Source organism: Dendrobates tinctorius, unplaced genomic scaffold (assembly GCF_039654945.1).
Source record: "Dendrobates tinctorius isolate UK_male_01 unplaced genomic scaffold, ASM3965494v1 ptg000026l, whole genome shotgun sequence".
NCBI classification, from domain to species: Eukaryota; Metazoa; Chordata; class Amphibia; order Anura; family Dendrobatidae; genus Dendrobates; species Dendrobates tinctorius.
Genome location: NW_027361694.1, coordinates 15,743,689 through 15,758,690, shown reverse-complemented (window position 1 = coordinate 15,758,690; position 15,002 = coordinate 15,743,689). Strand labels below are relative to the sequence as shown.

The following is a 15,002-nucleotide window of genomic DNA, read 5'->3' as shown; positions in this document are numbered from 1 at the left end:
ACTGTGTTTCTCTCCTGCATGTTGCTCAGATGTTTAAGCACTGTAGTGTTCTAAATCCTATAAGGACATATGAGTTGCCCCTCTGCCCTATTATGTAGTAATGTCCCCCATCCTGGGCCTCTTACAGGTATATATGCCATTCCCATCATGGTCCCCTTCCTGGCATATATGTTCCTCATCATGGTATATGTCCCCTATACTTATGTATGTCCCTCATCCTGGTATATGTCCCTCATACTGGCATATGTCTCCCATCCTGGTATACAGTATATCCCTCATCCTGGTATATGTCCCCATCGTGATATACAGGGGTTGGACAAAATAATGGAAACACCTGGAAACATCAACAAAAGTTAGTTTAATATGGTGTAGGTCCACCTTTTGTGGCGATTACAGCCTCAATTCTCCGAGGTATGGATTCATACAAGGTGTGAATTGTTTCCAAAGGAATTGTAGCCTATTCTTCAGTTTAAACACCCTTGTGCACTCTTTGTGCGATGATGGTGGCGGAAATCGACGTCTAACTTGAATCTCTAAAATCGTCCATAAATGCTCAATAATGTTGAGGTCTGGGGATTGTAGGGGCCAGATGAGATGCTCAACTTCATTAGAATGTTCCTCGTGCCATGCTTTAACGATTCTAGCTGTATGAATTGGTGCATTATCATCCTAAAAGATGGCGTTCCCCTCCGGGAACAGTGCTTGAACCATAGGATGCACTTGGTCACCCAAAATGCCTAAATAATCATGGCTGTTAATTCTTCCATGAAGGGATATCATTGGCCCGGCAGATCTCCACGAAATAGCACCCCAGATCATCACAGAACCTCCACCATGTTTTACGGTTGGGAGAAGGCAGTCTGGATGGAATTCTTCTTTCGGCTGTCTCCAAACGTACACTCGGCCGGAGGTCGGAAATAGGGTAAACGATGATTTGTCTGAGAATATGACATGTTTCCACTGCTCGAGGGACCTATTTTGGAGGTTTCTACACCACTAAACGCTTGGAAACATTTGTCATCGAGAGCAGCGGTTTTCGAATTGCAGCTCTTCCGTGGAATCCAGATTTGTGCAGCTCCCGACGAACAGTTTTCTTGGAAACTGGGTTCTGTAGGTGTTCATTGAGCTCAGCAGTGATTTTTGGAGCCGTGGTCTTTCGATCCTCTCTCACAATTCGCTTTAGAGTCTAACGGTCTCTCTCAGTCAACTTCGACTTTCGGCCGGACCTGTGCTTTGCTGCGGACGTTTTTCCTTCTCTTTCAAGCGCAGTTATTACTTTGGAGACAGTACCTTTTGACACGCCAAGCATTCGGGCACTTTCTGTTACACTAGCGCCTGCCATAGGAGCACCAACAATTTGGCCTCTTTGAAAATCCGAGAGGTCTGCCATTGGTATCAGGTTTTCATCAATGTTCTTACAATTGTGCAAAACAAACAGTTCATTTACATACACATATCACATAACACAAATAATCAACTACAAAACATTACCATATGTCACGATTTGCATGTTTATAACATGTTCGAAGATTATGATGCCAAAACGTTAGGTGTTTCCATTATTTTGTCCAACCCCTGTTGCTGGTATATGTCCCTCATCCATGGTATATGTCCCCTATACTTGTGTCTGTCCCCCATCCTGGTATATGTCCCTCATCCTGGCACATGTCCCCCATCCTGGTATATGTCACCCACCCTGGTATATGTCCCCCATCCTGGTATATGTCCCCCACCCTGGTATATGTCCCTCATCCTGGTATATGTCCCCCACCCTGGTATATGTCCCCCATCTTGGTATATGTCCTTCATTCTGCTGGCACCGCTGTTATTTAATGCATAGAAAAAAAACAAACGCTCCTACTCACTTTCCATCTGCTCCCCTGCCGTGCATCATCGTTTTCTGTAGCCAGCAAGTGACTTCAGCGTTCAAGCGACCGGGCACATGACCTCACTGCCAAGCACCCCAGTCACGTGCATACCGACATCAGCGGCTGGCCTCTGATTGGCCGGCAGCATGTATTGTGGTGCACAGACCCGGCAAGTTTGTGTGCTGCATTACAGTTCAGTTGGATGTGTGTTTGAGGATGCACATTGAGCAGCAGTGTGAGCTGGCCTCAGCGGGCTTCTCATCCTCACAGGCCTGGGTGTGTTGGCGACCACTGCCGTTACGCTACTGGTGGGGCCATTATACTGAAGGCAGTGCAGGGTCCATTGTACTGTATGGAGGAATGGAGGACTACAGTATGTGTGGCCATCATACTTTATGGAGGACTAAGTGGGGCCCATTATACTTTGTGGATGGCTGTATGGGGATCACAGTTGCGGTGACCAAATTTTGCTAAGAGGGTGGATGGGGGATACAGTATAGACACTCTGATCCCGAACGGTCTGAATAGTGAAATCGAATTATTTGCTTTTAATGTATAAAGTGTCTTCAAAGTGATTCAGGATATATAAGCAGAATCTGTGCTCTATGGGGCTATCCCTGAGGAAGGAATACGAGATTCTGAAACGCATAGGATTATCAATCAAGTCCCCTGAGCGCTTCACAGCGCTCCCTAGCCTGTCACGTGATTCATCACGTGACTGTAATGTCACGCAAGGTCCTGCAGCGTCTCTGCACCTTGCAGGCTTCCCTAACGCGGCGTCTGTATTTTACACAGGCGGCCGCTGCAGAGCTACAGATAGACGTTAGTCACCGGCCAGGACAACGTCTTCTATTAGTAATCCTGTTCACTTGGAGCCAAGAATTTAGTAACTATTTCGTTTTGGAACGTTCTTGAGCTAGTCTTCTGGATTTCCTGTCTGCTAAACAGCGTTCCTGGGACTTCAGCGCCATTATGCTAATGCCTGCCTAAAAGGTAATACACCCTTTATTCCAGTCCCGCATAGAGACATTAATCTCAGCACATGTTAATAAGTTTTCCGGAGCTTAATCCTTAAGGTGCACACTTCAGCGCGAGTTTTTAGTTTTTTCTTTTAATTCAGTATAGTGGACAGATTGAGTGGTTTTGTCCTTGAAACTTGCTGCTTTTGTGATACATGTACCACACGCAGCGCCGATTGTCTGTTCTGATTTTATCATTTTTTAATTTAGTCAAATTTGCTTCTGTCTGTCTTTAAGCATTAGCAGGAATACAACCTGATGTAAGGTTATAGTCTTGTACATTGTATTGTGGATATTTATTCATTTTATTCCTGTTCTGTGTGTAATACCAACATATTGAGTAGTACTGTACAGAGATAAGCCATAATATTGCTTACTTTTTACTTTGTCAACAGGTTTTATATAATGTTGCGGAATGTCCTTGAAGGTGGTGACAGATGTAGCAAACACCATCTTTACAGATGGTGCGCCACTGGGAATAACATGTCTCATAGCCGGCTGCTCTAACAGAACTTAAATGCCTTTTGCGTTATACAAATATGGTACGCTGCCACGATTACAGCATAGCGTGCCACTTCAGGTACATTTCCAATATCTACTTCCGTATGTACGTCTCTGGTTCTGTTTGCATTGCAGGATGCAGCCATATTACAGTCATACAGAAGATTAATATTTTTATTTATTCTGCTTTTCTTATATAGTGCCATTAATTCCACAGCGCTTCACAGACATTATCATCGCTATCCCCGATGGGGCTCACAATCTAAATTCCCTATCAGTATGTGTTTGGAATATTCCATCCAATTTGAGTGCTGACAGTTAAGGGCCTGTCACATTAAGCGATATCGCTAGCAATATCGCTATAACGTCACTGGTTTTTGTGATGTAGCAGCGATATTGCTAGCGATATCGCTATGTGTGATACTTACCTACGACCGGCTCCCCCGCTGATTATCGCTGATCGCGCGAGAATGTCCTGGACCATTTCTCGTCGTCAGCTTCCTGCTGGGCTTCCTGTGGAGAGACGAGCAATGCGTGGACGCGAGCGGGAGGAAGTCAGGATCGCTGCGTCTGACAGGTAAGTAACGACCCCCGACCGCTGCTATGTCGCTGGTGAGATCTGCCTGTGTGGCAGCTCACTAGCGACCACTTAGTGATGCACCAGCGATCCTGACCGCGTCATATCGTCCTACCTACCTCTCAGGATGGGAGTGATAATGGTGGACAGAAGACTTCCAGCATTGATTGACAGATAAAAGATGGAGAAGAACCTGCTCCTCTGTTTTTCCTATGGTAGAAATACACACTATTCCGGTCAATATAACATTGGCAATAGTTTTATAAGATGATGGTACGAAGACGTATCACAATCATAAGACCATACCTGGCTCTCTTCAAACTGGTCTCCTCCAAATGCTGCAACGCAAGGTTTGATTCCTCCCGTACCCAAAGCGATTAAAATAAGGCCAATCATTGATAACGCACTATTAAAAAAGGAACTTGCTTAAAAAAAAATCATACTCCTAAAGAAATTCTCCAAAACATTCACAATATGAATAGTTTTATTGCTCCATTAAGAACTATTTCTACTTACACATGGACATCAATGCTGTCCGGTGTTCCATCCCTGTTCCCATCAGTAAGATCATGAATGGCACTCACGGACATAATGACCTGTCCCACTGCATACACAATAGACAGATATACGATGGTCCTGGAAGTGAAGACATTTGATAGGTTAGATTATTAACACAGTAATCGGGAAGGGGGGCATAAAAGCATTTTCATTTAATCTAACCTTATAAATCATTCTGGAAACTACTAACATAACCTAATATAATATAACCTAAGAGACAGAGAACTGCTGAATGTGTCATTTACAGTAGCTGTATTTTGTTCCTTGCGATATCTTTGTGGGTCTAAACGCTTGACTAGATAATCTTGAAGACTACCGACGGCAAATCATGATATGATGGTGCTTCAGTCCAACTAGCAAATTCAGTTCTGCTACATATGTGCATGTGTTGTACGAAAATATTTAGTGAATGACTTGTATTTTTTCAAGTGAAGTGCACAGCCTATAACAAGTAGGAGACATTTAACAATTAAAGGCCTTACTTGAATTTTCCCAGCCAAGAGTCCGCAATGATGGCTCCAAGGATTGGTGTCAGGTAGCAAACAGCAACAAAAGTGTGATAAACCACAGTGGCGAGGTTGTCGTCCCATCGGAGAAAGTATTTAAAGTACAAAACCAACACCGCTACAAATACAAGATACAGAGATTTCTCAGAATGATCCTAATTAATCACTAACTTCTAAGTAATTGCTTCAGTCCATTGATATTTACTATTGTAAGATGTCAGCAGCCATTATGACTTGATTTCAACCTCTGTCAGAATTTATATTCAAGTAATAGTCCAGTGAAATGTAAAACTTTACCTCGCATTCCATAGTAGGAGAACCTTTCACAAAATTCATTGATGACAATAAAGAAGATACTTAGAGGGTAGCCAAAGCATCCCGGCTGTTAAAGGTAAAAAAAAATAATAATAATTTTATGGTACAAGTAATATATACGGTATATATAGTTTTTCAAGTTAAATATTGTCAAAATAACAGTCAATAAAAGGCCCTGTGTACGTTGCTGCGTTTCAGCTCCATTCAAGTTCTAAGTAATACAGTATATCACCCATAGAAGTCTATGGAGCAGCGCGATCTCCACAGGATGCAAACAGCGGTTTGTTTTCAGATTGCGTTAGAGATCTGACTGCAGCCTGCAGCACATTTTCCACCAGGATTTCCCTAAATCAATTTTAAAGTCTATTTTCATAAGATTTCCAGGCCTTGCTAAAAAGAAGCATCCTAAAACTCTGTTTTAATGTGGAGGTGGTGTGTGGAGACTCTGTAAGTGGTGGTGTTCAGTGTGTGACTTACACTTTTTTTTTTTATTTACAAAAACTTTAAAGGGAATCTGTTAGGCTAGGTTCACACTTGCATTTGGGTGCTGCGTACTTCTTCCCTTCAGATTCGCATAGATGTGCATGCATCCTGCGTACCTATCTTTAACATTGGGTATGCAGGGACATACGTTGTATGCGGATGCGTCCGCGTGTGTTGTTTTGACGTGCCCACTGCCCGCACGGGAATGCAACATGCAGAAAGAACTTCAGCCTCATTTGCTTATCTATTCAAATGCTGATGTCTCAGTAATGGAGGAACAAACTGGCCATGTAAAGACAGTGCTGGACTTGTCTTTGAAAGAGCTACATGTACATATAAATTGTTTGGTTGATGAAATCCTGCTGTCAGATTCCCTTTAAATTTAGGATCACTAAATTATAAAACCCATACAGTAATTTTAGAGTCTCAAATCGTTTTGCAAAATGTTAACTTATTTCTATATATTTATTGGATATGCCATCACTTTCTGATTGAAGGGTTCCAATTTTTGGGACCTCCACACATCCTGAAAGGAAAGGGTACACGGCAATGATTTGTAAGGTGATGGTGACTTGGAAAGATCCTTTCATTTTCAGGATTAGTGAGGGTCCCAGGGGCCAGATCCCTGTAAGTCATAAGATGATAGAATATCCCTTGGGAATAACCCTCTTGAAACGCGCTCCAAGTTGTCATAGGTTTCTCAGTGTCCTCTCTAACACATGCATAATCTTGCACTGTGGCGAATTGTATAATTGTTTCCTTTCTATTTTTATTTCATTATGATTGATTTACTTATGTTCCCTGTAATATTTCCTGAAATTTGAATCCTTTCCCTGATTGGACTTTTTCAGTAACTTTGCCCTAGGACTGCAGCTCTTTTGTCTGACTACTTTTAGAAAACATAGTAAATCTAGTAGGAGATATATCAGGAAAAGTCAAATTGTTCAAGGTTGATACCGTAAATGCAGAGTAAACAGTAAATGAAAAGAGTAGAGGAAATAACAAGAGAAACATTAATAAGGTGAATTTGTCTTTTTATGAGCTATTTTTTATTTTTCTATTACAAAAACACATAAAATCGAAAATAAGAGTATATGTATTTGTAATCTGCGTGAGAACGCTAACTGAACACATAGTCATAATAGATTAAAGTGAATATATTACATTAAAGGAACTTACTGCTGATTTTTCTCCCCTCCCTGTTAAAGAGAAAAATAGTGTTATTTTTACATATCCACACATTTCTAAAAGAAAAATAAATATATATATATGATATTTGTAAATAAAAAAGCTCTCATTTTAACTTTTCTGTTCCTTATTGTGATCATTAAAGTGTTAATCTCATGTTTAAAGGGAACCTGTCAGCAGGATTTTACATAGTAACTTACAGCATCAGGTTGGGGCCATTATACTGATTAAAATGGTACCTTGCTTGATGAAATCCGTCTTGTGGTTTTTGTTTAACCTTTATTTGTAGTTTTCAGTTAATGAGATTCCCGTGCTTCGGGGCAGCCTGTGGGGGGTCTTCATGTGGTTCTTGGTACATATATGCATCCTTATAGGCTTACGACAGGTGACTGATCCTTCAGTGACCTGACCCCTATTTCACATACTGAATTATATTGTGTGGTTACAAGAAAAAAATTAACATTTATCAAAATGGCTCCGGCAGCGGCGCCAGTGCTGTAGCATGATACAATGGCTAATATGCTTATATGCATGTATGATTTAGTCATATAGTATTGCGGGGAGAAAAAAAAATATCTTCATCAATATGGCGCCGGCGGTGCTGCTTGCGCAGTAGCATCTATTGTGCTCCAATAGATGTTACTGAGCAAGTGCCACCACTGGCTCCGTTTTGCTAGAGAACAAATTTGGCTCCATCAATGTGCAGTAGCATCTATCATAAAGCAATAGATGCTATCATGCAGGCGTCGCCACCAGCACCATTTTGCTAGAGAAAAAAAAATTGGCTCACTCAAAACGGCGTCGGCTGCACAGTAGCATCTAACTGCAATAGATGCCACTGTACAGGCGCCATTTTGATGGATCCAAATTGTTTTTCCAGCAAAATGGCGCCAGCGGCGGCGCTTGTGCAGTAGCATCTATTGCGTTCCGATAGATGGTACTGTGTAAGCGCCACCACTGGCGCCGTTTTGCTCGAAAAAATTTGGCTCCATCAATGCGCAGTAGCATCTATCAGAAAGCAATAGATGCTATCTTGCCTGCACCGCCACAGTGCCATTTTGCTAGAATATAAAATGTCTACATCAAAATGGTGCAGGCTGCGCAGTAGCATCTATTGGCAATAGATGCCACTGCACAGGTGCCATTTTGATGGATCCAAATTTTTTCCAGCAAAATGGCGCCAGGGCGTCGCTTGCGCAGTAGCTTGTATCAAAACGCAATAGATGCTACTGCGTAGTCACCACCATTTTGATGAAGTTAATTTTTATTTCCTCCACAATGCTTTATGACTAAATCATTAATGCATATATGCATATTAGCCATTGTATCATGCTATAACACAGGCACCGCTGCCATTTTGATGAATATTTACTTTTTTTTGTAACCACACAATATGCTTAAAATAAGAGACAGGTCACTGAAGGTTCAGTGACCGGTCACAAGCCCATGAGGATGAATATGTAAGCAGATCACAACATAAAGCCCTGTCCCGAAGCACGGGCATATCATTATCTGAAAACTAAAAATACAGAATAAACAACAACCACAAGACAGATTTCATCAACCCAGGTAACATTTTAATCAATAGAACGGCGCCGACCTGACACTATCTGTAGGTTACTGACCACAATCCGCTGACAAGTTACCTTTACAGATAGGTATGAAAACAGTAGAAAGTGAGATATTGAACAAATTTGCAATTTACTAGCCATTTCTCCCTGCTTCAGTACGCTTTCTATACTTGATTTTCTATTCTTCTGTTTGCTATTCATTTCTTAAATTACCGTTCACCTCTGTAGTTTATCAGTGTTGCCGGTCTCCTAGGCAATGAGAGCAGAGTGCTTGCAAGCACAGAGCTGCTCTGAAGCTAACCATCTCTCTGAATCCGGCCAGCTTTGGGGACACTGCACTGCTTTGATGCTGCAGAAGCGAAGATGCCTCATAAAGTAGCTTCGGAGAGCACACAGTTCAGGCCCGTGAGACACCGATGCTACTGGGCTGAACTGTCAATCAGAAGCGTGAAGCCTGCAGGCTCGGAAGGAGTGCACTCTTGAAGATAGATCATAAGACAACCCTTTTAAATATTATTTTAGTTACAAAGACAAAATTAAAATTAGGGGAAAAGTGACAAAGAGCATACGAATTCTAATGCTTAATGCAAATATTCATTTTAAATATAAAATTGAGATGTAATGATTCTCCTGTGATATGGCCTCTACTATATGTAATTTCCTATAGAGGCATGCAAAGCATTTTTTCTGATGTAATCTGTATCAATGTATCATGACTTCTTATATACTATCTGCAAATATTGCTTCTAGGACTGATGATCACCGAACAAACAGCACATCTTTGAATCCGTAACAGCTGCATGCAGCTCTGTATTAAGGATCCATACATCCTCCACATAGGTTATATGTACATAGTTAAATTTACAATGAAGCCTTATGTGTTAGGGTGCTTCCACATTGTGTTTAGTTACATGTTCACAGGTCTCGTCAGGGCTTGCATCCATACGTATGCGTCGTCAGGGCCATAGACTATAATGGCGCCAACAGAGTGACCGTGCACTCTGCCATGCATCATATTAAGGCGCATACGCCTACTGGATGTGGACACTCACACCCAGTCTACTACATCTGGGTGTCTGCCTCCAGTAGACATACACGCCCAAAAATGACCACCGAGTGGACCTACGAACGTGTAACTAAATGCAATGTGAAAGCACCCTTAGATATCACAATATCACAAATCCCCATTAGGAATTATTATTATTTACTCCCTACTATTAAGTAATCCCTATTGATTAATTAGAAAACTTATTTTAGGCAGAGTTTCACTTCAAGACTAAAAGGCAATGAATATTTATCACCTTAAGTGTATTCCCGAAATCTCCATGCAGACGCATTAGCGCTTTGTAATTCACTCTAAAATCCATGTATCGCTATATTCTATTAGATAAATCCTTATATACTCTAGACTGGTACTGTAAAACAATAAGAGCCTAATAGCCTACAGATGATGGTATAAAGGATAAGGGTCAGATTACACAAGTGCTGTAACATTCCATGGGGATCCCATCAGGGTTTTTATTAATTTTAACATCAAGAATATCACGTCACATCGCTGTATTCCTGCTGTCCTCATTGTAGTTATGATAGACTCATTATGAGCCAATGTAGTTTATGGTCCCACCATTTGGATCTGCCACCATTTATACATAAATGTCATAGTGCAGCTGTAAACAGAGTCTAAACATTTAGGACCCGATTCATCAAGACCGGAATTGTTCATGCTGGTCTTGATGAGGGAGTGTCAGACGCTCCTGATTCATGAAGAGTCATCAGCAGCGCTGGACAAGTGACATACACATCAGTGTGTGCATTCCCCACAAGTCCTACTCCAGTCCCTATTGGCATAAGGTTTGTGGTGTAATGGATTTGGAAAGTGGTAGCTGTCCCCCCCATGTCCCAGCTCCAGCCACTTTGCTGGAGCTGGGCGACAAATGTGTGAGCATGCAAAAGTCGCTAAATTTTACTGAAGCCTCGAGTTCCCCCAAAATTATTCAACTTATCGAGCCCAAAGATTTGCTAATTATGTCTAAGAATTTGAGCTACAAAAAAACTGGGGTCTAAGGTATGAAAACCATCTTGTAATCCTGATGTGCGCAGATAGGTATTTGTACATTGATCTGGGATCAGCACTATACAAGTAAATAAGTAGTATGCGCTATATAAATGTTTGTTTTTGCTGATATACAGCTCTTGCAAAAATTAAGAGACCACCATATCAAAACCTCGTCATGGGCAGCCCATTCTCCAGACCTGAACACGATTGAAAACCTCTGAAATGTAATCAAGAGTATGAGGATGGTGGCAAGCCACCAAACAAAGAACTGCTTACATTTTTGCGCCAGAAGCAGTGTGAAAGACTGATGGCAAGCATGCCAAGACGTATGATAGCTGTTTTTAAAAATCATGGTTATTCCACAAAATATTGATTTCTGAACTCTTCTTGAGTTAAAATATTAGTATTGTTGTTTCTAAATGATTATGAACTTGTTTTCTTTGCATTATTTGAGGTCTGAAAGCAGTGTGTTTTGTTTTTTTAATTTTGACCATTTTCTTTGTCAGAAATAAAATACAAAATTTATTGCTTGGAAATTTGGAGACAAGTTGTCAGAAGTTTATAGACTAAAAGAACAATTTACATTTTACTCAAAAATATCCCTATAAAGAGAAAAATCAGACAAACTGAACATTTGAAAGTGGTCTCTTAATTTTTGCCAGCACTATAGCGGCGTCATTACCGCTCACACTAGCATATAAAAAATGGGTCCGATTTCCATCCAGGAGAATGGGATGATTTTTATCTCTTGTCATCCGTATGCAATCCGTTTCCTATGTTACAGAACTGTAATGTATCCGTAAAAATTGGGTGCCATACTTATTGTCACAGCATGCTGAATTTTTTTTTCTAATGCCAAATACAGCTGAGAAAATATCTGCACGGCCTCATTGAATAACATTGGTCCGAGTGCAATCCGATTTTTTATCAGATTGCACTCATCCGATTTATACGTTCGTGTGAGCCCGAAAAAGAACTGAAAATTTTGTACAAGGAATGAATATAATGAAGCATCTACGCCTTGAGAAATCCAGTGGGTACGCATGTGCCTAAAAGACGATACATACCCTAAGGGCGCAGTCAGACGACTGTATAACATGGACGAAGATTGCATTGTAATACTCCGATGGGCCAGGGGTTCTCCCGACCCAAGCATGATTGCTGCATAGAAATACACTGCGTGCAGAATTATTAGGCAAGTTGTATTTGAGAGGATTCTTTTTATTATTGAACAACAACTATGTTCTCAATCAACCCAAAAGACTCATAAATATGAAAGCTTAATATTTTTGGAAGTTGGAGTGGGATTTTTTTAGATTTGGCTATCTTAGGAGGATATCGGTTTGTGCAGGTAACTATTAGGCTGGAGTCACACTAACCTGCGTAAAATACGGTCAGTATTTTACATGCGTAATACGGATGACAGACCCCTAAACAGTGCTCCGTATGTCATCCGTAATCAAGGTGTGGTCGCGTATTTTGCGCATGTTAGCATCCGTATGTAATCCGTATGGCATCCGTATGCTGAGATTTTCTCGCAGGCTTGCAAAATGGACTTATAATGGAGCCCTATGACAGTTTTAATAAAGAGATGAAAGAATAGATATACACACATAGAATGCATATATATTATACATATATATATATATATATGTATTCTATGTGTCTATATCTATTCTTTCATTTCTTTATTAAACCTGTCAGTGTGAGTTTACTGTATCGTGCACTGAATTGCCGGCTTTGCTAAAAGACACCGGGTGCGTATTTCTCGCAGGTCACATGTGTGCTCCGTGTGTAATCCGTATTTTTTGCGCACCCATAGACTTGCATTGGCGTATTACGGGCGTAGTACGCTGACAATCGCAGCATGCTGCGAGTGGCACGGAGCGTAGGATACTGAGGAGAAATATACGGCTGGTGCGAGTGACCCCATAGAGAATCATTGGTCCGTGTGTAATGCGTGCTTTTTGCGCCTCTCACGCACCCGTATTCCTCGCCAGTGTGACTCCGGCCTTACTGTGCAGATTTATTAGGCAACTTAATAAAAACCAAATATATACCCATCTCACTTGTTTACTTTCACCAGGTAAACCAATATAACACAAAATTTAGATATAAACATTTCTGACATTCAAAAACAAACAAAAAAAAAAACAGTGACCAATATAGCCACCTTTCTTTACGATGACACTCAAAAGCCTTCCATCCATAGATTCTGTCAGTTGCTTGATCTGTTTACGATCAACATTGTGTGCCGCAGCCACCACAGCCTCCCAGACACTGTTCCGAGAGGTGTACTGTTTTCCCTCCCTGTAGATCTCACATTTTATGAGGGACCACAGGTTCTCTATGGGGTTCAGATCAGGTGAACAAGGGGGCCATGTTGTTATTTTTTCTTCTTTTAGACCTTTACTTGCCAGCCACGCTGTGGAGTATTTGGATGCATGTGATGGAGCATTGTCCTGCATGAAAATCATGTTTTTCTTGAGCGATACCGACTTCTTCCTGTACCACTGCTTGAAAAAGGTGTCTTCCAGAAACTGGCAGTAGGTCTGGGAGTTGAGCTTCACTTTATCCTTAACCCGAAAAGGTCCTTTAAGTTCATCTTTGATGATACGAGCCCATACCAGTACCCCACCCCCACTTTGCTGGCGTCTGAGTCGGAGTGGAGCTCTCTACCCTTTACTGATCCAGCCTCGGGCCCAACCATCTGGCTCATCAAGAGTCACTCTCATTTCATCAGTCCATAAATTCTTAGAAAAATCAGTCTTAAGATATTTCTTGGCCCAGTCGTGATGTTTTATCTTATGTTTCTTGTTCAAAGGTGGTCATTTTTCAGCCTTCCTTACCTTGGCCACGTCCCTGAGTATGACACACCTTGTGCTTTTTGATACTCCAGTAATGTTGCAGCTCTGAAATATGGCAAAACAGGTGGCAAATGGCATCTTGGCAGCTTGACGCTTGATTTTCCTCAATTCATGGGCAGCTATTTTGCGCCTTTTTTTTATCAACACGCTTCTTGAGACCCTATTGGATATTTGTTATGAAACGCTTGATTGTTCAGTGATCACGCTTCAAAAGTTTGGCAATTTCAAGACTGCTGCATCCCTATGCAAGACATCTCACAATTTTTGACTTTTCAGAGTCCGTCAAATCTCTCTTCTGACCCATTTTGCCAAAGGAAATGAAGTTGTCTAATAATTAAGCACACCTTATATAGGGTGTTGATGTCATTAGACCACACCCCTCCTCTTAACAGAGATGCAAATCACCAGATTTACATAATTGGCAGTTGGCTTTCAAGCCTATCTAGCTTGGAGTAGGACAACATGTATAAAAAGGATGATGTGATCAAAATATTCATTTGCCTAATAATTCTGCACACAGTGTACATGCTGTCACGCTCGGGTCAGGAGAGCCGCCGGCCATTCCGAGCATTGTGATGTGATTGTCTTCCGTGTTATACAGCCGCCTGACTGCGCCCTAAATGACTATCAACAATCGCATCCAGTTTCCACCATCTGTACTTAATGGCTGTTACGCTGCGGACGCAGGTGACGAGAGTGGACCCACTGGGCCGTGACGCCGAGCCCTCCCCGAGCGAGCGCACCAAGTGGACCGACCCCTATACAGGGACCATTAGGGAACAGACTCGGGAAGTTCTAGCGCCACGGCAGCCAGGACCAGGGGTCGGCTCAGGAGGGTGAACAGATGATGAGGAACAGAGAAAGATCCGGAGAGGAACCAGGATGACCAGGGTCCAGAGGCTGAGGTAGAAGGAGATGGACGGAGGAGGATGGCGGGGGTCCAGGAAGAGGCGAACTGAAAAGGGAAGGAGACACAGGGGTTAGCAGGAGGCACGGACCGGAGAGTCAGAGGAACACTGGGGACACAGGCGGAAGACACAGGGGTTAGCAGGAGGCACAAGACACAAGGGGTTAACTAGTGCGCAGCTTGCAAGGGACTAGCAGCAGAGAGCGCGGCCTAGACAACCGAGAGGTAACTCAATAGTCAGGCGCCTCCACTAAGGGAGGGCGGCCTGAAATACCTGGTGGTGGCCTCTGATAGGTCGGGAGGCCGGTCCGGGTCAGGTCACGCCAGACAGGTGGCTGCCGGCAGAGGCGTGCGGCTTATCCCTCCGGCGCGTGCGCAGAGGCACAGTGCGCGCGGCCGATGGGAATTGGAGGAGAGCGTCGGGACGCCGGCCGCCGGAAAGCGAGGGGAGCGGAGGTGCGCGTACAGGACGCGTCAGAGGAGCGAGTCGGGGCAGAAGCAGGAGCGGTGAGTATGGCAGCGGGAGCGGCGAAACGGGGAGCGGTGCTAACAGTACCCCCTCTCTTACACTCCCCTCCACTGCGTC

At 42.5% G+C, this 15,002-nt stretch overlaps 1 protein-coding gene across 1 annotated transcript in view; it reads right to left on the bottom strand.

The window, feature by feature from the left end:
• SLC15A1 (solute carrier family 15 member 1) overlaps positions 1-15,002 on the bottom strand; it is a 121,633-nt gene that overhangs the window by 89,813 nt on the left and 16,818 nt on the right. Inside the window, exons 2-7 of the mRNA XM_073569541.1 lie at positions 7,007-7,026; positions 5,327-5,411; positions 5,006-5,147; positions 4,482-4,601; positions 4,272-4,371; positions 4,085-4,175 (exon numbers count right to left, since the gene is read on the bottom strand). Of these exons, the coding sequence (XP_073425642.1) occupies positions 4,085-4,175; positions 4,272-4,371; positions 4,482-4,601; positions 5,006-5,147; positions 5,327-5,411; positions 7,007-7,026 (558 nt within the window). The remainder of the gene's footprint in view (positions 1-4,084; positions 4,176-4,271; positions 4,372-4,481; positions 4,602-5,005; positions 5,148-5,326; positions 5,412-7,006; positions 7,027-15,002) is intronic.